Source organism: Coturnix japonica, unplaced genomic scaffold (assembly GCF_054131305.1).
Source record: "Coturnix japonica strain WE unplaced genomic scaffold, WE-NBRP24 Scf106, whole genome shotgun sequence".
In the NCBI taxonomy this organism is placed as follows: Eukaryota; Metazoa; Chordata; class Aves; order Galliformes; family Phasianidae; genus Coturnix; species Coturnix japonica.
The window spans coordinates 33,659-55,633 of record NW_028189009.1 but is presented as its reverse complement, the minus strand read 5'-3'; the positions used below and the strand labels follow the sequence as shown (position 1 = coordinate 55,633).

At 57.6% G+C, this 21,975-nt stretch overlaps 1 protein-coding gene across 24 annotated transcripts; it reads left to right on the top strand.

Moving 5' to 3' along the window:
- The first annotated feature begins 2,738 nt into the window (after positions 1 to 2,738).
- TPM3 (tropomyosin 3) lies at positions 2,739 to 21,912 on the top strand. 24 transcript variants are annotated; one of them, XM_085534998.1, is made up of 12 exons: positions 2,788 to 2,945; positions 3,945 to 4,070; positions 10,669 to 10,802; positions 11,493 to 11,610; positions 11,834 to 11,904; positions 12,639 to 12,714; positions 13,765 to 13,827; positions 13,913 to 13,982; positions 15,590 to 15,668; positions 17,442 to 17,511; positions 20,248 to 20,370; positions 20,913 to 21,912. In XM_085534998.1, exons 1-11 carry the CDS (start codon positions 2,832 to 2,834, stop codon positions 20,323 to 20,325), a joined length of 999 nt encoding a protein of 332 aa, XP_085391124.1. In that variant the 5' UTR covers positions 2,788 to 2,831; the 3' UTR covers positions 20,326 to 20,370; positions 20,913 to 21,912. The 24 variants fall into 24 exon arrangements, 21 of the variants coding, with proteins under 21 accessions (XP_085391131.1, XP_085391132.1, XP_085391124.1 ...); XM_085534997.1 differs by lacking the exon at positions 12,639 to 12,714 and adding an exon at positions 13,212 to 13,287 and having other exon boundaries at positions 2,792 to 2,945; XM_015884515.2 differs by lacking the exons at positions 2,788 to 2,945; positions 3,945 to 4,070; positions 12,639 to 12,714 and adding exons at positions 5,719 to 5,890; positions 13,212 to 13,287.
- The last annotated feature ends 63 nt before the right edge of the window (positions 21,913 to 21,975 follow it).

Below are 21,975 nucleotides of genomic sequence, written 5' to 3'. Positions count from 1 at the left end.
GGGGTGGGGACGGGGTGGGATGGGATGGGGATGGGGATGGGGTGAGGATGGGGTGGGGATGGGGTGGGGATGGGGATGGGATGGGGATGGGATGGGGATGGGATGGGGATGGGGTGGGGATGGGGTGAGGATGGGGATGGGGTGAGGATGGGGTGGGGATGGGGTGGGGATGGGGGATGGGGTGAGGATGGGGTGGGATGGGATGGGGTGGGGATGGGGTGGGGTGGGGATGGGATGGGGATGGGGATGGGGTGGGGGGGACACAGCTCGTCCTTGGGCAGGGTCACACGCGGCCCCCGATGTGGGGAGCGCGCCGGGCTGCGGCCAACCCCATATCGACATCCCCACTAATGACAGCGCTGCGTGACCGGGGGCAGCGGCAGCGGCGTGGGGCCATCGACCCGTATTGAGCGGAGGGGGCAGGGGGACATCGATGGGTAATTAATGGGAACGAGGCCACGTGTGGGGCCGCATCCCCCCACCCAATGAGGCTGAGCGCGGTTATAAACAGCAGCCAGCGGCGCCACAACCACCATGAGAACATTGAGACCCCCGAGCCGGGCAGGTGAGGAGCTGCAGCGGGGGGTCCCTCAGCTGTAACTATATGGGACCATGCTGTGCCACACCATGATGTGCCATGGGATGGTGAGCACCCTGCCCTGATCCAGCTGCCATTCACCTCCTTGTCCTACAGATCCTAAAGGATCCCAGAGCAGATGGAGCAGCAGCACCAACCACTATGGATGGACCGGGACCCCACGGAGCAGCGACCCCATAGAGCAGCAGAGAGACCCATGGAACAGCAGATGGACCCACAGAGCAGCAGAGAGACCCATAGAGCAGCAGAGAGACGCATGGAACAGCAGAGAGACCCATAAAGCAGCAGAGAGACCCATAAAGCAGCAGCCCCAACCATGATGGATGGACCAGGATCCAAGGAGCACTGGCCCCATAGAGCAGCAGACAGACCCATAGAGCAGCAGCCCCATAGAGGAGGCCGAGCTGGGGGGCGCAGTGGGGCACAGAGCCCCTCTTGCTGCCTGCCCCACTCTCGACCCCTTCTATCCCCCTTTCTCTTTCTCTTTTAGGGAGCTGAGCCCCCGTCCCGCCCTGCCTCTGTCTGATATGTTTGATATTAGGTTGTTTGATTGGAAACCAACTAAATATCAAACATATTCTTACAGCGCCGGGGCCGCCCTGCGCCGCGTGGGCTCAGCGCCCACCACCTGTTCCATGATGCACAGAGATGGGCACGGGGCCCTGTGCCCCCCCCGCTGCCTCCTGACCCCAAATCCCTGCCATGGAACTCCTGCAATCCCCCCCCTGTACCGGGACAATGCACCAGCAGCATCCCCTGCCCCATGGCTGGGCAATGGGAGGGGGGCCGGGGGGGTCCTGAGGGCTCAGCTGCCTCCCCTGCCCCATGGCTGGGCAATGGGAGGGGGGTTATTGGGGTCCTGAGGGCTCAGCAGCATCCCCTGCCCCATGGCTGGGCAATGGGAGGGGGGTTATTGGGGGTCCTGAGGGCTCAGCTGCCTCCCCTGCCCCATGGCTGGGCAATGGGATGGGGCTGGGGGGGTCCTGAGGGCTCAGCTGCCTCCCCTGCCCCATGGCTGGGCAATGGGAGGGGGGTTATTGGGGGTCCTGAGGGCTCATCTGCCTCCCCTGCCCCATGGCTGGGCAATGGGAGGGGGGTTATTAGGGGTCCTGAGGGCTCAGCAGCATCCCCTGCCCCATGGCTGGGCAATGGGAGGGGGGTTATTGGGGGTCCTGAGGGCTCAGCAGCATCCCCTGCCCTATGGCTGGGCAATGGGAGGGGGGCTGGGGGGGTCCTGAGGGCTCAGCTGCATCCCCTGCCCCATGGCTGGGCAATGGGAGGGGGGCTGGGGGGGTCCTGAGGGCTCAGCTGCCTCCCCTGCCCCATGGCTGGGCAATGGGAGGGGGGGTGGGGGGTCCTGAGGGCTCAGCAGCATCCCCTGCCCCATGGCTGGGCAATGGGAGGGGGGTTATTGGGGGTCCTGAGGGCTCAGCAGCATCCCCTGCCCCATGGCTGGGCAATGGGAGGGGGGTTGCGGGGGTCCTGAGGGCTCAGCACCATTCCCTGCCCTATGGCTGGGCAATGGGAGGGGGGCTGGGGGGGTCCTGAGGGCTCAGCTGCCTCCCCTGCCCCATGGCTGGGCAATGGGAGGGGGGTTATTGGGGGTCCTGAGGGCTCAGCTGCCCCCGCTGCCCCTCCAGAGCTGGATGATGTGGGCTGGGGGCTGCTAAGCCCTGCTCTTAAAATAGCCTTGGGTTCAATGTGCCCTTTGCCACCCACCCCCCAGGAGCAGGGAAAGATCAGCCTGGGGGCTGGGGGGGTTATTGGGGGGTCCTGGGGAATATGAGACCACAGCCAAGAGCCAGGGGTGCCAGCAATGGGGGGGGGGGCCCATGGCACCATCCCCCCCCCCTGCCCTGGAATACATGGAGCTGTGGGGCAGGACACCGTGTCCCTGTGCCACCAATATGGGTGTCCCCTTTCCAGGGGGGGGGTGTTGTGGGCAGCCAGGACAATGCGGGACCCCCCACCTGCCAACCTGCTGCTGCTTTTTATAACTACCCCAGCTGTCCCATAGGAGCCCAAATAAGGCTGCGGCCACCCGGACCCCCCCGCCCCCATAGCAGACAATGGGGACTTTTTGGGACTATAGGGGGGGTGGGGAGGGCCAAGAAAGGCAAAGCCCCCCCACCCACAGAGCAGAGCGCACCCATAAACCGGGCAGCAGCGGCGGCTCCAGCACTGAGTGACCCCCTCCCACCCATCGCATTGAGACCCATTGCCCCCCCCAGCCATGGAGGCCATCAAGAAGAAGATGCAGATGCTGAAGCTGGACAAGGAGAACGCGCTGGACAGGGCAGAGCAGGCGGAGGCCGAGCAGAAACAGGCGGAGGAGAGGAGCAAACAGGTGGGATGTGGTGGGAGATGGGGGGCAGCAGGGATGATACAGAGGGACCCATGGACCATTGGGGGGGTTGGGGTTGAGATGTGGGGCAGAACCCCCTTCCTAGAAGGGCTGAAGGGCAGCAATGATGATACAGAGGGATCCATGTCATATGCGGGGGGGTTTGGGGTTGAGATGTGGGGCAGAACCCCCTTCTTGGGAGGGCTGAAGGGCAGCAATGATGACACGGAGGGATCCATGTCCTATAGGGGGGGTTTGGGGTTGAGATGTGGGGCAGAACCCACATCCTGGGAGGGCTGAAGGGCAGCAATGATGACACAGAGGGATCCATGTCCTATGGGGGGGGGTTGGGGGTTGAGATGTGGGGCAGAATCCCCTTCCTAGAAGGGCTGAAGGGCAGCAGGGATGACACAGAGGGATCCATGGCCCATTAGGGGGTTTTGGGGTTGAGATGTGGGGCAGAACCCCCTTCCTGGAAGAGCTGAAGGGCAGTAGTGCCAACCCAGAGGGATCCATGTCCCATTAGGGGGGGTTTGGGGTTGAGATGTGGGGCAGAACCCCCTTCCTGGGAGGGCTGAAGGGCAGCAATGATGACACAGAGAGATCCATGGCCCATTAGGGGGGGGTTTGGGGTTGAGATATGGGGCAGAACCCCCTTCCTGGAAGGGCTGAAGGGCAGTAGTGCCAACCCAGAGGGATCCATGTCCCATTAGCGGGGGTTTGGGGTTGAGATGTGGGGCAGAACCCCCTTCCTGGGAGGGATGAAGGGCAGTAGTGCCAACCCAGAGGGATCCATGTCCTATAGGGGGGGTTTGGGGCTGTGATGTGGGGCAGAACCCCCTCCTTGTGGGCTGGGTTGGGGCTGCACCCCCTTCTTGTGGGCTGGGGGTGTTGTGAAGGGCTGACAGTGGGGTGTGGGGGAGCACAGGGGGGGCAAAGAGTGAATCCCCCTTGATGTGGGGCAGCCTATGGGGTGTGTAGTGATGGCTGTGGTGCTTGTAGCTGGAGGATGAACTGGCCGCCATGCAGAAGAAGCTGAAGGGGACGGAGGATGAGCTGGATAAATACTCGGAGGCCCTGAAGGACGCGCAGGAGAAGCTGGAGCTGGCGGAGAAGAAGGCGGCGGATGTGCGTATGGGGATGGGAGCTGGACCAGCCACCCCCGACAGCACGGAGATGGGGGAATGGACCCCAAAATGGGGCTGAGAGTGGGGAGGGGGTGGGCAGACAAAGAGATGGGGGTGGGCAGCCCCAGAGATGGGGTGGGCAGCCCTAGAGATGGGGTCAGAAGCCCCAGAGATGGGTCAGCAGCCCTAGAGATGGGTCAGCAGCCCTAGAGATGGGGTGGGCAGACCTAGAGATGGATCAGCAGCCCCAGAGATGGATCATCAGCCCTAAAGATGGGTCAGCAGCCCCAGAGATGGGGTGGGCAACCCCAGAAATGGGATCATCAGCCCCAGATATGGGATCATCAGCCCCATAGATGGGATCATCAGCCCCAGATATGGGATCATCAGCCCCATAGATGGGATCATCAGCCCCAGATATGGGATCATCAGCCCCATAGATGGGGTCAGCGCTGCGCTGTGAGCGGAGGAACGACGCCAAAGGAGGATGGAGGACAAAGTGCACAGCGCTGCTATTGTTGGTTCCAGGCAAACAATGGGGCCAGCCGTGCTGGGTTTCACTGCCCGGCAGCCACGTGGCACCACGGCTCTATATGGCACCACGGCTCTATATGGCACCATGGGTCTATATGGGACCATGGCTCTATATGGGACCATGGCTCCGTATGGGACCACGGCTCTATATGGGACCACGGCTCTATATGGGACCACGGCTCTATATGGGACCATGGCTCTGTATGGGACCACAGCTCTATATGGGACCACAGCTCTATATGGCACCACAGCTCTATATGGGACCACAGCTCTATATGGCACCACAGCTCTATATGGGACCACGGCTCTATATGGGACCATGGCTCTATATGGGACCACGGCTCCATATGGGACCACGGCTCTATATGGCACCACGGTTTTATATGGCACCACGGTTCTATATGGGACCACGGCTCTGTATGGGACCATGGCTCTATATGGGACCACGGCTCTATGTGGGACCACGGCTCTATGTGGGACCATGGCTCTGTATGGCACCACGGCTCTATATGAGACCACAGCTCTATATGGGACCATGGGGGCACACATAGTGCGTGGGGGGATCACATACTGTGGGGGGGCACACAGTGCATGGGGGGGGCACACAGTGCGTGGGGGGGGCACACACTGAGTGTGGGGGGCACACAGTGCGTGGGGGGGCACACACTGTTTGTGGGGGGGCACACAATGAGTGGGGGGGCACACTGTTTGTGGGGGGGCACACACAGTGCGTGGGGGGGGCACACAGTGAGTGGGGGGGCACATAGTGTGTGTGGGGGGCACACAGTGCGTGGGGGGGGCACACAGTGAGTGGGGGGGCACATAGTGTGTGTGTGGGGGGCACATAGTGTGTGTGGGGGGGGCACACATTGTATGGGGGGCACATAGTGCGTGGGGGGGGGCACACATTGTATGGGGGGGGCACAGTGCGTGGGGGGGGCACCCAGTGCCGCCCCGTCCAACCGGGTCAGGCTTCGACCCGATGTAGGCCGCGATGTGCGCGCCGTCACCATGGCAACACGAGATGGGCGCGGCACATCCGGCCGAGCCGGGTGTGTGGGGGGCGGAAGTGACGTCACATCCCGTGCGGCGCGGCCGGGGCGGTGGGTTCCGGTATTTCAGGGCGGGGCGGGCGCGGTGCGGAGCGGAGGGAACATGGCGGGGGCTACAACCATCGAGGCCGTGAAACGGAAGATCCAGGTGCTGCAGCAACAGGCGGATGATGCCGAGGAGCGGGCGGACAGGCTGCAGAGGGAGGTGGAGGCCGAGCGAAGGAACCGGGAGCAGGTCGGGGAAACGGGGCGTTACCGGGGGGGGGTCCCGGTGTGGGATCGCAGGGTCCCGGTAGGGGGTTAACGGGGGGGGTCCCGGTGTGGGTTCGCCGGGATCCCGGTGTGGGATCGCGGGGTCCCGGTAGGGGGTTAACGGGGGGGGGGGTCCCGGTGGGGGGGTTCGCCGGGGTTCCGGTGGGGGATTGATGGGGGGGAGGTCCCGGTGTGGGATCTGCCGGGGTCCCGGTGGGGGGTTAATGGGGGGGGGGTCCCGGTGGGGGGTTAACGGGGAGGGGTCCCGGTGTGGGGATCGCGGGGTCCCGGTGTAGGATCGGGGGGTCCCTGTGGGGGGGTTGCCGGGTCCCGATGGGAAGTTAACGGGGGGGAGGTCCCGGTGGGGGGGTTCTCCGGGGTCCCGGTGTAGGATCGCAGGGTCCCGGTGGTGTTTGCCGGGTACCGGTAGGGGGTTAACGGGGGAGGTGTCCCGGTGTGGGATCTGCCGGGGTCCCGGTGGGGGGATTTGCCGGGATCCCGGTGGGGGGTTAACGGGGGAGGGGTCCCGGTGTGGGGTTTGCCGGAGTCCCGGTGTAGGATAGGGGGGTCCCGGTGGGGGGGTTGCCGGGTCCCGGTAGGGGGTTAACGGGGGGGGTGTCCCGGTGGGGGGGGGGTTGCCGGGGTCCCGGTGGGGGGTGGGGAGCGATCGCCCGCTGAGACCAAAATTGAGTTTTTAGCCCCAAAATCGGGGCGGTGCCGCACGTAGCGCCCGATGGGATCCGGTACCGATTGTTGGGGGGGTGGGGGTGGTTCCGGTCGGGATCCGGGATGCGGCGTGTCCCGGGGCGACCGGCAGGAACGGGGGGGGGGGACCTGTGTCCTTACGGGGGGGTGCGGGGAACCGGGACTCGGCGGTGGGGGGGGTACCGGGGGGGGGCGGCCGTGAAGCTGTTGGGTGCGGAGCCGTAAGGAGATGTGCGGTGTTACCGGCTCCGTTACCGGGTCCGTTACCGGGTTGGTGCGGTGCAGCCCGGCTCCTCCCCGCGCTCTGCTGGGTCTTTCTTCGCAGCCACATAAGGAATTGTCCTGCACTCCGTGTGTTGTCATGGCAGCGTGCGGGACTGCAGCCAGATGCTGCAGGGCTGAGCTATGGGAGAGCAGAGCTGTGTTAGAGCTGTGTTGTATGAGAGCAGAGCTGTGATAGAGCTGTGTTGTATGAGAGCAGAGCTGTGTTAGAGCTGTGTTGTATGAGAGCAGAGCTGTGTTAGAGCTGTGTTATATGGGAGCAGAGCTGTGTTAGAGCTGTGTTGTATGAGAGCAGAGCTGTGTTAGAGCTGTGTTATATGGGAGCAGAGCTGTGATAGAGCTGTGTTGTATGGGAGCAGAGCTGTGTTAGAGCTGTGTTGTATGGGAGCAGAGCTGTGTTAGAGCTGTGTTGTATGGGAGCAGAGCTGTGTTAGAGCTGTGTTGTATGAGAGCAGAGCTGTGTTAGAGCTGTGTTGTATGAGAGCAGAGCTGTGTTAGAGCTGTGTTGTATGGGAGCAGAGCTGTGATAGAGCTGTGTTGTATGAGAGCAGAGCTGTGTTAGAGCTGTGTTATATGGGAGCAGAGCTGTGTTAGAGCTGTGTTGTATGAGAGCAGAGCTGTGTTAGAGCTGTGTTATATGGGAGCAGAGCTGTGTTAGAGCTGTGTTGTATGAGAGCAGAGCTGTGTTAGAGCTGTGTTGTATGAGAGCAGAGCTGTGTTAGAGCTGTGTTGTATGGGAGCAGAGCTGTGTTAGAGCTGTGTTGTATGAGAGCAGAGCTGTGTTAGAGCTGTGTTGTATGAGAGCAGAGCTGTGTTAGAGCTGTGTTGTATGGGAGCAGAGCTGTGTTAGAGCTGTGTTGTATGGGAGCAGAGCTGTGTTAGAGCTGTGCTGTATGGGAGCAGAGCTGTGTTAGAGCTGTGTTATATGGGAGCAGAGCTGTGTTAGAGCTGTGCTGTATGAGAGCAGAGCTGTGTTAGAGCTGTGTTGTATGGGAGCAGAGCTGTGTTAGAGCTGTGTTGTATGGGAGCAGAGCTGTGTTAGAGCTGTGTTATATGGGAGAGCAGAGCTGTGTTATATGGGAGAGCAGAGCTGTGTTATATGGGAGAGCAGAGCTGTGTTAGAGCTGTGTTATATGGGAGAGCAGAGCTGTGTTAGAGCTGTGTTATATGGGAGAGCAGAGCTGTGCTATATGGGAGCAGATCTGTGCTGGACCCGTGCTATATGAGGGCAGATCTGTGCTATGTGAGAGCAGATCTGTGTTGGATCTGTGTTAGATCCCTGCTCAGCTGCAGCCCGGTGCTGCTCCCCGTGCCCTGGGTTGTGATGCTGGATGGTGCTGCCCTGGGCTGGGCTCATTCTCTGTGTTTCTGAGTCAGGCTTTGCTTCCTGTAGGAAGCTGGGGGGTGATGGGAGCTGCTGCTGGGCCATGGGGCTGCATGGAGGGGTCGCTGCATGGAGGGAGCTATCAGTGCGGTGCTGTCCTGCAGTCCCAGTGGGCTGCAGTGCTGCCTCTGTGCCCCAAAGGGGAAGGATGGGGGCTGGGGGTTATGAGGGCAACGTGCCTCTGTCTGTTGGGAGTAGGAGGAGATTTGCTGGTGTTAAAGCTCATTTATAGGCCCCTCTGCGCCTTCCCGGTGCATTGATTTGGTTCCTCTTTGAGCAGCCCACTTCCTCCGTGTGAAGCAGCGCCGGGGCAGCTCACGGTGCATCAAAGTGCTGCGGGTTTCCATGGGGGAGAGGAGAGCAGGGTGTGCAGAGAGAGCAGGGTGTGCCTGCAGCTGAAAGCAAAGGAGCCCCTGCATCCTGCTGGGGGGAGGCAGCCTATGGGCTGTGCAGGGTGTATGGGCTGTGCAGGGTGTATGGGCTGTGCAGGGTGTATGGGCTGTGCAGGGTGTATGGGCTGTGCAGGGTGTATGGGCTGTGCAGGGTGTATGGGCTGTGCAGGGTGTATGGGCTGTGCAGGGTGTATGGGCTGTGCAGGGTGTATGGGCTGTGCAGGGTGTATGGGCTGTGCAGGGTGTATGGGCTGTGCAGGGTGTATGGGCTGTGCAGGGCATGAGCTTTGCAGGCTCTGTTCCAGCACCAACCTCTTCCCTTGCTGCACCTCCATCCTTGGTCATGCCTGGTGTGCTGAGCGTGGCTCTGCTGCTGGTGCCTGGGATGTTTCATACACGCCTGGTGTTTGTGTGCTCTGCAATGGATCGTGGCTGGAGCTGGTCTCCATGTTGGTAGTGGTTTATATATCCTGATGGGGATGCTGGCTGCTGTAGGGGTGTCCATGGGGTGTTGGCGTCCCTGCAGCTCTGAGGTTGCTGTGCTCGGGGCGTTGTGGTGCTGATGGTGCTGTAGCTCTGGGGTGTAGCATTGCTCAGTGCTGTGATTGCAGCCTGTGTGCTCCCAGCATCGTGCTGACACGTGTTGCTGGGCAGTGGCTCCCAGCCCAGCTTGGGGTGGGTGAAGCTTCTGCTCTGTGGGATCAATGAGTCCTTCTGGCCATGAGCTGCAATGTGGCCCCTCAATGGGGCAGGCAGAGCCATGAGCATGGAGCTGTGGGCTCAGTGAGTCCTTCTGGCCATGAGCTGCAATGTGGCTGTGGGATCAATGAGTCCTTCTGGCCATGAGCTGCAATGTGGCCCCTCAGTGGGGCAGGCTGAGCCATGAGCATGGAGCTGTGGGCTCAGTGAGTCCTTCTGGCCATGAGTTGCAATGTGGCTGTGGGCTCAATGAGTCCTTCTGGCCATGAGCTGCAATGTGGCTGTGGGCTCAATGAATCCTTCTGGCCATGAGCATGGAGCTGTGGGCTCAATGAATCCTTCTGGCCATGAGCATGGAGCTGTGGGCTCAATGAGTCCTTCTGGCCATGAGCTGCAATGTGGCTGTGGGCTCAATGAGTCCTTCTGGCCATGAGTTGCAATGTGGCTGTGGGCTCAATGAGTCCTTCTGGCCATGAGCTGCAATGTGGCCCCTCAATGGGGCAGGCAGAGCCATGAGCATGGAGCTGTGGGCTCAGTGAGTCCTTCTGGCCATGAGTTGCAATGTGGCTGTGGGCTCAATGAGTCCTTCTGGCCATGAGCTGCAATGTGGCTGTGGGCTCAATGAATCCTTCTGGCCATGAGCATGGAGCTGTGGGCTCAATGAATCCTTCTGGCCATGAGCATGGAGCTGTGGGCTCAATGAATCCTTCTGGCCATGAGCATGGAGCTGTGGGCTCAATGAGTCCTTCTGGCCATGAGCTGCAATGTGGCTGTGGGCTCAATGAGTCCTTCTGGCCATGAGCTGCAATGTGGCTGTGGGCTCAATGAGTCCTTCTGGCCATGAGTTGCAATGTGGCCCCTCAATGGGGCAGGCAGAGCCATGAGCACGGAGTTGATCATCTCTAAGTTGCTGTTAGAGGGCTCGGTTTGAGTCCAGATCACATGAGTGAAGTGGTGCTAAATGCCGGCTGTCACGGCGCGCTGGAGCAGCGGATAAATAGGGCTGATTGATGGCCCGGCAGGATTACGGCAGCTGTGGAGAAAAGCCATCAGTGTAAGTCATCCACTTAGTGCTCGTGGCTTAAATTGTCACGTCAGCTCAAGCTGACAGGCGAGAAACCTGCGTGGCAGCGGCTGCTGCTCGGATGAGCCCGTGTGAAATGTTGCAAGGCTTATCTTGGAATGCAGGGCACGGTGTAAGACAGTGGATGCAGCTCCTTGACTTGGTTTTGGCTTCCTCTGTGTGCGATCCCCGCTGCCCCGTGCTGCAGGCTGAGCTGCCCTCCTTGCTCTCCCCAGGCCGAGGCAGAGGTGGCATCCCTGAACCGCCGCATCCAGCTGGTAGAGGAGGAGCTGGACCGGGCCCAGGAGCGCCTCGCCACCGCTCTGCAGAAGCTGGAGGAGGCTGAGAAGGCTGCAGATGAAAGCGAAAGGTGAGCTGGGCTGGCTGCTGTGCTGGCTGCCATGTAGGTGTGCCCCTACACTGCTGATGTTGGGGCATCTTCAGCTTCTGAAGGTGGGAAGTGGGTGTCACACCGAGGCTGGGTGTGGGAGTGAGGGCCTGCTGATGCTCTGCTGGAGCAGGGCTGTCAGCATTCAATCTCAGCCTGGGGTCCACCTCTGAGGGAGCAGTGGGTCCTGGGGAGGGTGGGGGGAGCTTCACTTCTGCTACACGCTCCCTTCTGGCCCAGAGCTCCTGAGCTGGGAATGTGATTTGGAGGGGAGGGGTCCCAGCAGCGCTTCCAGTTGGCTGATGCACCCCACCAGGCTCTGACCTGGCTTGTGTCTGCCATAAAGATTTGGCTCTCTTTATGCTTCAGCCTGGAAGTCCTTGGCTTGCTTGCACGCTCTACGACAGCCTGACTTCTTGTTCCCAGCGGTGCTGCTTGTGCTCCAGGAGCCCAATGAGCTGCTGGAGCAGCAGTGCTCAAAGGAGCAGTTAATTTGGAGCAGCAGCAGCACAGTTTTCCTTTGCTGTCCTCTGCACTCAGAGGTGTGGTGGCTCAGCAGGGCAGCGCTGTGGTTGGGGGGAGCTCTGTTAACGCCCTGATGTGCATTATGCTGCTGGTTTGTGGGGGTTTGTTTTAATCATCACCCTCTGCGGTGCTTTTCTTTTTGGACAGAGGCATGAAAGTCATTGAAAACAGAGCTCTGAAAGATGAAGAGAAGATGGAGCTGCAGGAGATCCAGCTGAAGGAAGCCAAGCACATTGCAGAGGAGGCGGATAGGAAGTACGAGGAGGTGAGAGCCCTGGATGCTCTCGTGCAGTTGATGCCGGCCAGGAGAGGTGGCTGCTCTTCCTGCTGACACAGTGTGGGGAGGGCCTGGCTCTAGAGCTGCACCGCTTCCCCCAGCCAATGACTGGCAACACCAGTGTCTCCTGCAGTCGTTCCCTTTAGTATTTGCACAACCAACCAGAGTGGGATTCATCTTCCTTGCTGTGAACTCTGATTCTCCTTCCCAGGTTGCTCGGAAACTGGTGATCATAGAGGGAGATCTGGAGCGTACTGAAGAGAGAGCTGAGCTTGCAGAGTCGTGAGTAATCTGCTTGCATGTGACTGGCACGTCTACCTGTGCATGAGAACTAACACTTGATGGCATTTCTAACCTTGTTACACAAGGCCTGTAGTACAGGGTGGGCTTAAGTCTCCAAATGGAAGAGCTGGGAGTGATCTCCTGCCTTGCGCAGGATGAGATCCACTGAGAACGTGGAGTTTGTGTGCACTGATATCAGCACGCTGTGCCTTGCAGCAGAGATGTTCAGCCCCTTTGCATGAGCGCCTCTCTAGCTGGAGAGGCCGATCCTCCTCCACTGGGTACCCACCAGCACTGCTGTTTGGTCACTGGATGTGCACACGCTGCTATGGGGCCTAAAATGGCCACAGGCTCCTGCCCAGGAGCTGAGAGCAGAGCTGTGGCTGCTGTTGCTCTCTGGCCTCCTTCATTATTCCCAGCCATCACCAGGGATGTTTGCACTGCTGAGTAGCAGCCCGAGCTTCTGCTTGGAGCGGAGATGCCACGTGTGCTGCTCAGGCTCCTTTCACTGCCTCCAGGAGCTGCCCAGGGCCTTTCTGTACTGTGGGCCTTGTCTAACAAAGCCAGCATGCGTGCAGCAGCGCTGTGCTTCCTGCCCAGACATGCATGTCGTGACCATGACTTCTTTGTGTTTCTCCCCTGCCCCTTTTTGGCTCTGCGGTGTTGTGTTATTGGTGCTCCTTTTGACCCTTGCCCCCACCTGGCTTGTGCCATCATGTGACCGTCACTAACAGTCGTGTCCGGGAGCTGCAGGAGCAGATCAGAGTGATGGACCAGAACTTGAAGTGTCTGTCTGTTGCCGAAGAAAAGGTACTAACCGTTCCCTTCTCGAACCATTAAACCAGAATTCTTGTGGTCTTCTCGCTACGCTCCTTCCCTCCGCTTTAATTGCGTCGTCCTCTCTCCTGGAATGTTCTGTCCTCTGCCCGATCACTCCTGTCTGAGTGGTGGCAGCTGTCCATCTGTCTGTCGGAGCAGCTTCCTTCCTTTCAGCAGAATAAACCTGCAGCTTCTACACGAGGATGCCAGGTCTGGCAGGAATCTGTGTGTCTCAGCTGTGCCGCTTTGGTGCCTTGCGCACGCGCTGGCAGCTTATCTAAAACCTGACCTTGGAGGCTAGAAGGGAACTTGCTTGCTGCACAAGTGCTTCAAAGCAAGGTCCCATCCCGTCTGATCGCAGACAGTCTCCTGAAGAACTCCCTGCTCTCCCCTGCACATGGATTCACTTCTCGTCTCTCCTGTCTTTCCCTCCCACTTGTTTTCCTTTTTTTTTTCTTTCTCTCCTCTTTCTTTACGAAACCCCACAGTAAATGTTCCGAGCTGGAGGAGGAGCTGAAGAATGTCACCAACAATCTCAAGTCTCTTGAGGCTCAGGCTGAGAAGGTAGGGCTGCTTTTCCAAGGGCCAGAAACGTTTGTTTTGCTGGAAGGGTGTGTGACAGCAGAGCACCCGCTGGGATGGAGATAACGCAGCCGCAGCCTTAAGCAAGCCAGGAGAGCTGTGCTTGCTTTCCCAGGAGAGCTGGTGGATTTCAGCACGGGACTGATGCTGACTGTAGAAGCTGTGAGTGTGGGAGGTCCGTCTGTGCCCCTGCCTTGGGGCTGGCTGAGCAGCTGAGATGTTAACGCTGCTGGGATGAGAGGTGTTTTTTTCTGTGCCTGAGTTTGGCTGTCATGTGCATGGTGTGGGACTTGCTGTCTGACCCAGCCCTCCTGGGTAAGGGCTCAGAGTTTGGAAGTTTGTGGGCATGTGCACTGCAGTGAGGAGTTGAAGTGTCCCGTTGTAGCTGTAGACTTTAGAGTGGGAGATGCACGAGGCTGCCGGGGGCTGCAGGTCACCGATTCCTTTCCTTCCCCACAGTACTCCCAAAAAGAGGATAAATATGAAGAAGAGATCAAGATCCTGACTGATAAACTCAAGGAGGTGAGTGCTGGTGCTGGGGTGGAACAGGTGGGTCTGTCCTTTGTATAGAAGCTGTTGCACTGACAAAACTGACTCCTTTCTGCAGGCGGAGACCCGTGCTGAGTTTGCTGAGCGCTCCGTAGCCAAGCTGGAGAAGACCATCGATGATTTGGAAGGTACATCCTGGGGGGAGAAGCCAAAGAATGTGGTGATGAGTGGGGAGCTGAGAACAACTGCCTCCCGGGCAGCTGGGGAGCAGCAATGCTGCTCTGATTTGCTTGGGGTGAAGCTGAACCTGTTGCCTGTGGTGAGCTGGGGCCTCCGGGCCATGATCTGCCCTGGCTGCAGCTCCCTGGCTGTGCTGAGGCAGCCCTGGAGCTTCCCAATGCCCTGCCTGATAGCACTGATAAGTGTGAGTGGTGATCTTGGCTGTCCTGTCCTCAGGAATGTAACTGGATTCCTGTGCTCCAGCTTAACCCCGTTTTAAGGAGTGGGGGTGGGGGTGGAATCCCACCTGAACTCACAGGAATTAGTTACAATAACATTCTTTTGTGTGGAATTTGATGCATGTGGCCTGTCTGCAGGCAGCATTACTGCAGTCAGTATGGAGCCAACCAACCCTCAGGAGGACTGAGATATTCCCCAGCATCAGTTCAAGATAAAATCGCCCACAATTGCCAGAAGTCCTCCTGTCTGGCTGATGCTGGGCTCCTTTCCTCCCACTTTCACTTCAGGAGCAATCCTGCTGTTACAGTCTGTCTTCTCTCCCAGCCGTGGAAGGAGAAAGCTCCAGCTGCCTCCTCAGCTCTGAGGCTGTGGATTCTTCCATAGATAGCTGTGGCTGGAGCAGCCACGTTGGCGAGCCAGAGCTCTTGCAGGCCTCCTGCCACAGCATGGGCCTGAGCAGCCGTTTAGTGCCAGGTCTTGGAGTTGGAAAGCCACATCCTACAGCCCGGATCAAACTCCTGGGTTACACCAGAAATAGCAGCTTTGTCAGCACAGCTGTTCCAGAACTGCAGCCAAGCAGCAATCTGAGCCACCCCATGGTCCAGAGGAGCTGCAGATACTCCAAGTTCCTGCATGCTGCCCTCGAAAGATGTAGATTGAGCGTTGGCTCCGGTCTGTTATTGCTGCTGAGGTGACCTAGTTTATGACAAGGTACAAAATTCTCTGGGCCCTGTTAATAACATCAGCAGCTGGATTGCAATGCTGGGAGGAGGCTGCCAGCTCTGCATGATCTGGGAGCACATCAGAGTGAGTTTCAAGGCTGCCACCCCCATGGAAGGTGGCAATCCCCAGCGCGCTCCATTATCTGATGGAGAGCACAGGTGTGGCCCTTCAGTTCAGCTTATCCCACAGAATGGGAATTCCCTCTCTTGCTCACCGCTATTACTTAACTTGACTTCTCCCAAACAGGTTTTTGTATTGAAACAGAAGGTGAGAACAAAACCCTTCATTGATCCTTTGGTTGTAGCAATCATCTCCTTAGGTGGAGTCTCCCTCCCCTGGTGTTCCTGCTGCCAGTGGCTGGTGCTGACCTGGCTGAGCAGCTTTTTCTCATAGGCCTGTGGGGTCTGAGCTGCTCACGCTGTCCTGGGGCTGCGTGAAACCTCCCTTTGGTTGCTCAGGATCCAGCAGCCAGGCAGCGCAGTCCTGGTGGCTCCCACTTCATTTCTCTTCTGGTCATGAATCCCACGCTGCTTTTCCTGCCCCAGGGTGTTGGAAGAACTCCTGTGCCTTCCCTCATTGTTTCCCTTTTGTTCTCCTCCTAAACCTCTTCTAGATGAGCTCTATGCCCAGAAACTGAAGTACAAAGCAATTAGTGAGGAACTGGACCACGCCCTGAATGACATGACTTCCATGTAAATATGAGCTGGCTGGTGTTTGCCTCTCGCTTCAGCAGGCTAGACCGCCAGAGCTTGCTTGGTTTGCTGTGATTTTCATAGCTGGAGAATCAATGGCACTGTGTTGTTGAGGTTACTTCTACAGATCTGTGCCTCTGGGATTGTTGGAGGCCGCCCTTGCAGCATGCTGCCTTCTAACTGTAGGGCCCTGTGAGCTGCATGTGTAACACCAAGAGCTGTGCTGGTTCTGATTCGAACTCTGAGTGCAATTTCCAGTCCCATTGGGAAACGCTCCCTAAGGCGCTGTGCCTGAGTTGCCCACTGGAGCCTCCAAGGCTGTGTGTGCTCTCGGGTTCCTCCTGGGAGAGGAGCACTCGGTGGCTCCTTAGGGACGGCCATAACAGCCTTGAGACGGACTGGACCCACCATCTGATCTGTGGAAGTAGCTGCACTCGTGTTTCTGCATCTTTGCTCCTTAGCTTTGCGTTGGGGTCGGCGGTGAGTTGTGCTAACAGCTGCTCTGCACAGTCCTTAGCACTAACCAGGGAGAGGCCAGGGACCTGCACTGTGAGGAGCCTTAACACAGCACCTGAGAGCCCCCCCAGCCCGGTTTGCTGTGCTCAACCACTCGCGTTTCTCTTCAATCCGGTGTCTCCTTCTGTTTCACACAGATGAGTCTTGCGATTCCAAACTCCACTTTGGATTTGCCTTTCTGCTTGGTGGCTTGTTCTGCATCTGCACCCTGCATTCACGCTCTCGTCATCTCGCTCTCAATTCCAGTTACCTTTTTCCACTCACTGTGCACGGGGCAGCCCTGGGAATGAGTGCTATGAGGACGCTGAAGCTTGACGGCAGCAGCAGCTCCCAGTTCTGCTGCACTTGCTCCTAAACAAAGCTCCCTCTGTTTGACCCTGTGTGCCAGACACTGCCGTGCTCTGAGGGGCTGCCCTTTTCAATGTCTGGGTGTAGCTGGGAGTATGTTGTTCTCATCTGCATATCTTATGGAGAGCCATAAAGCGCCTTTTGTATTTCTCTTGCCTCTTACATGAGCATGATGTCACCTTTTTGAAGGAAAAACAACCCTTGTATGAATAGAAGAGCTGGTGCTGTTGAGAACTGGGTTTGTGGTGACCACTTGCTGCTGCTTTAGAGTAACAGTTGCAACGTTGCCTTCACACTGGTGTAACCTCCTGGGCCTTGGTGGAATACAGACTTCATTCACGCACTGAATGTTTTGCTTTGGGTGCATTACCCACTCACAGATGCGAATTGCAGCTCTGCACATGGTGCCCAATGGGCTGCATGCTCTGTGGGGTGAAGTAGGGTGCTGGTGTTATAGGATGTCCTGTGGTTGAAGGCTCTTCTCACCTGCCTGCTCTGTAGCACTCCCTGCCATTAGTTGTCACACGCTGGCTTGCAGTGGGCAGCCACCACACCTGTGAGAGCTGATAAATACCACATACCTATGGCTGACTTCCAGCAGGCCAGGAGCAGTGTGGGTGCTGTGCATGGGGTGTGTATGGCTCCTGCTTCAGGGGTCAGAGCTGCAGCACAGCGGGGCTGAGGGCAGCAGTCACATTGCCAGCTCCCGTGTAGGGCTGGGGGTGGCAGAGTGTATAGCAGGACACTGAGCACTGCAGCAGACACGTAACACATCACTGCTGGTGTGAGTCTGGAGTCTTTCTGGTTACTCTGGGATCTTAAATGTTGATCTGCTTCTTGTAACTCTATGCTGCCTCATGGTGGCTTCTCCAATGCTTCTTCCTTTCTGGATTGGTTCTTCTGCCCCAGGGCCCGAAGAGCCCTTCAGGAATCGAGCTTTGGTGAAATGGGACATCTCCCGTGGTTCCCCGATCCTCAGGTTTGTGTGCACCCAGCTCTCACACAAATGGCACTCCCAAGAAGCATGGTCACACACGTCAACTGCCCCGGCCTGTCCTTGTTCTGCATTAGGGCTGCCCCCTCTCTGGGGCAGGGAAGGAGGAGGCACTTTTGTGAGGAATCCCAGAGGGAAGAGCTTGGGAAGCTCTGTAGATACGGTGGCCTGATGCTTTGCAGAGCTATTGACCCCAGAAGTGAGAATCCTTGTTGGTATCCAGCTGAGGTGGGGGTCTGGCTGTGTGGGGGTTGGCCCCTGTCACTGCCTGCAGGTGGGTGGAGGCTGCCAGCACTGCCTGCCTGTTCTCACTGCTGGAGGTGGCATGGAGCTCCCTGCCCTTGTGAAATGGCCTCTGCTCACGGGGAGCTCCTGGCTCTGGGTTTGTTACCTGCTCCCATGGCAAGCAGCGTTATTGGAGGCTGAGCTGTGGCAAGCTCATTCCCTGCTCATCCCAGTGGAACTCCACACTGGTGGGTGGGTGGGTGATGCAATTCCTGTCCTGCGAGGTTTTGGGAAGCTTCTGGTCTGACGGGATTGCAGGGCTTGTGCAGGCTGGTTGTCACGGGCTGGGCTCCCAGCGCAGGATTGCTGCAGGTGCAGACGAGCTGACCACAAGGTCGTGGAGCTCTGTGAGGCTGCCCTGCAGGCTGGGTGGGGATGGAGCAGGTCAGGCATCGCTGCGGCCCCACAGATGTGAGTGGCTGCTCTGTGTTAAGAAGCCGTTCTTGAGGTCTTAGAAAGGTCACAGTAATTCAGTCAGGCTGCTCCCTCACGTGGGTGGGTTGTCAGGGCTCAGTCCACAAGCAGTAATGCTGGCTGGGAGCTGTTAGCCCAGCCTTTGGTTGCTTCCCCCTCCATTGACCGCAGTTTCATCCCATCTCCTGCTGCCCAAGAGACCCAGGCCCAGCTGGGAGTGTATGGAGCCTGCATGCAGGGCAGGCTGGCACTGGTGGACCCATCCCTGCAGCACAGCTTCCCTCTGCTCCTGGTTGGGCTGCAGTAGGGCAGAAACTGTCAGCTCCTCCAGTCATTGCTTTGGCCCTTGGCTTGGAAGGTGGGACAGTCAGTTGCCATCCTCCATCCTACAGAGCAGGGTGCAGCTGGGTGAGAAGCTCTTCCCCATGTGTGGGGCTGTCAGGGTGGATGTGCTGTGACTGCTCAGGTGAACGAACCTTACACAGCCAGGCCTTACAAAGGAGCAATCGTTCCTAGACTGGAAGTAATAAGGAACAGCGTAGCCCTCCTTCAGAGGTTGCTGTAGGTTCCTCGGGTTCTTGCAGCACCCATAAGGTGCGAGATGTCAAGGCAGCAGCTGTGCTGTGCCTCGTGCAGCTCATCAGGCAGTGGTGGCATGCTGTGTGCATCATCCCCGTTAGTGAGGGTGATTTCCAGCAGGCTGGAAGCTGCAGTGTAGAGATTCTTTTTCACTCCCAAGAGCAGGGATCGAACCCTGGGAGGTGTTTGTGGTTCAGCTTCTTTCTTCAGAGCCCTCCATGGTCTTAAAGCACATCCCACGTCCTTCTCCTTCCCTGGGTACAGCACAGCCCAGCCTGCAGACTCTTCTGGTGTTCTCCCTTCCTTTGCCTTCACAAACCCTTGGCAGCGCTTCCATTTCTACCTACACTTGGCTTCCACTGTGATCTTCCTGAGCTGAGAACAAGTTAAAGGCGCGATAAACCTTTGTTCTTCTGGCTTCCTCTGTGCAGTAGCCCAGGCTGGATCCTCAGAGGCACGTGCTGCAGAGGCAGGTTGTTGCTGTGCTCCTCTGGGTGCTCTACTAACCTGCCCTTTCTCTCTTTTTCTCTCTTCCTCTTCTTCCCCTAATCCTGTTGCTGCTGCAGAGCGCCTGTACAGCCAGCTCGAGAAAAACCGCCTGCTCTCTAACGAGCTGAAGCTAACGCTGCATGATCTGTGTGACTGAGAAGGGGGCCCACTAATGCCATTAAGCGAGCTAATTGCGACCACCAATGCTGTGGACCACACTGAGATCTGAGCACTCTTAAGACTGGCAGACTTGCAAATTCTATGCAACTACTGCTAATTGAATGGGGCAGTCGAATTTCTTCTCTTAACTTATTCTAAGAGCTTTATGATTTATTTTTTTTTAATCATTATAAACCTGTATTCTCGGTGGGAAACCTCTCAGATTTGGCTGGTCTTTCAGCAGCCCTGTTCACTTGCACAGGGTTCTGCCTGGCTCCTCCATGGAACCAGAATGGCTGCACCCACTGAGAGAGGGGTGGTGTGACATCAGGCTTGTGCCTGCTGGGAGATGCCTGTCACGTGCTAGAACTTAATTTACTGTTAGCTGAATGACTGTAGGATTTCCTGCTGCATGGAATGATGGCTTCTAACAATAAATGACTGACCTCGTGGTCTGTGAGACGCTTTCCTGTGTAGCCGAGTCCTGACCTCAGAGGTTTGGGGGTAGCAGTGGTGGCTGGGGCCTCATCTCAGTGCAGCTGTGGAGTCCCACAATGGGCTGGGGAAGCTGATGGGTGTCTTGAGAGTAAGTCTCTGAATCCACAATGTGAAGCTGTCTCTCGAGTGCCTGCAGGGAGTCCTTAAATGCTGCAGTAGTTAGTGCTGTAGGAGAGATGCTGCTTGCTGTGTGTGCTGTCTCTGACCTTGGGGTGGCTGCAGCCCCTCCCCGGCCCCCCCGGGAGGTGGGGAGCAGCTTTGAGCAACTGCCTGTTCCTAAAGGACGTCTTCCTACAGCGTGTCTACCCGGTGTCCCGACGTGTGGATTCCTTCAGTGGTATGGGTGGGCTCACCTATGGACTAAAGCGCACCTAGAGCGCTAGTTGCTGAGCTGAGCTCTCCTCCTGGCTTAAGGACAATGTGAGAACCGACTGTGCGAGCTGCCTGTAGCCTTGGGCAGAGCTGCAGCACCTTGCTCTTACTTGCTCACTGCCTGCTGTTCCCACTCTCCTTGGTTGTCTGCTCCCTGCTGCTAGGTAGCAACGGTCCTGGGGGCCAGCTTGGCATCTCTATCCTGTGCTGGGGGGAAGGGGGGCACAATTGATTGTAATCCTAGGGGCTGGTTTCTTCAATGTGTTTAATCCTTAAGTTGCTCTTGGGTGGCTTGCTGGGCCACGGGGGGGGGGGCTGCTGTGTGAAGTGTTGGAGCCCTGGGGGAAGCTAGCTGCAGTGTGAGGCACCTGCATGCACAATGCTGCCTACAGCACTAGCTCAAAGCACGACCAACGGTGCAAGAAACGAGGGCTACGAGGAAACAGGTAAAACACCAGAGCTGCTCACTGCAACCAGCCAGGCACCCATGGTTTGATAATGCTGGGAAGGGGCTAATCTGAGCTTTCTTTGGCGAAGGTCTCTCCATTGCCTGAAGCTGATTTCTAATTCTGCTTCTTGCTTCCTGCCAGATAAACTGAAATCCACCAAAGAGGAGCATCTCTGCACGCAACGAATGCTGGACCAGACCCTGCTAGACCTGAATGAGATGTAACGGAGCCCCGCTGCTGCCTCCACCACACAACGCCCGGGCTCAGCCCAGCCCCCGCTGCCCTCTAACCCTTGGGCTCCATTTTCTTTCTGTTGCCAACTTGCCCAAACGCAGCTCTGCTTCTTCACCTCAGGGTTAGAGGTCACCGGGTTGGGCAGAGCTTCACGCAGCGTTATTAAGGGAAATAAACAATGCAATAATGTTGGGGGAGCATGTGTGAGATGTACACATTTTGTAACTACCTTCTTTTTTTTTTTGGTAAGCAACCATTGTGTAAACATTCCAAGTAAGCTGATGCTACACTGCAAAGCTCTGACCTTGAAGTTTGGTGTTAACCCCATTGCTCCGAGCCCACGATGGGGGATAGGAGGTGGGTGTGGGGCTGGGCTCGCTTTGCTCTGAGAGCTCTTTGCCATACGAGCAGTTGAATTTCTCAGCTTTAAGGTAAATCTGTGGAGAAGCAATTTGAGCAAAAGCAATTTGTTTGGGGATTTTATTCCTTCCCCCCCTGCCTTGTTCTCCAAACAGCTCGAGCTGTTGGGTTGCTGATTGTTCCCCTTTGCCCTTCCCAAGTGTTTCCCTTTCCTTTCTGGTGGGTTCCACACAGCCATGGCCCTCAATGCCCAGGGATGGCTCTGCCTTCACTCAGCTCTTTGCCCCTCATCCCTGGGCTGGGCCTGACACCTTCAGTCCAACCCTCGTTATCTCCAATTACCCCCCCATGGCCTGCAGTGCTCACGTCTCATCCTGTGGTGTCTGTGAGGTCCAGTGCAGGCCAGGCCGGCGCTGTGTGTGCTCGTTGCGGTTATGGGGCCAATCTGGAGGAGAAAAAAAACAAAAAAAAGAACCATGTCGAGTGTTTTGATACTAAATTGAGAACCTTGTCTTACTGTCTTTTGAAATAAAAAGCGATCTCTCCACACCGTGGTGCTTCGCTCTGTTCGGTGCCGGGCAGCGCTGAGGGGAGGGCGGACTCTGTGGTG

Bases quoted from the DNA above. Each gene is read 5' to 3' on its own strand.
- TPM3 (XM_085534998.1), top strand. From the start codon at position 2,832: ATGGAGGCCATCAAGAAGAAGATGCAGATGCTGAAGCTGGACAAGGAG. The intron at 4,071-10,668 runs GTGCGTATGGGG...TGCTCTCCCCAG, and splicing joins CGGAGAAGAAGGCGGCGGAT to GCCGAGGCAGAGGTGGCATC. The intron at 13,828-13,912 runs GTGAGTGCTGGT...TCCTTTCTGCAG, and splicing joins TGACTGATAAACTCAAGGAG to GCGGAGACCCGTGCTGAGTT.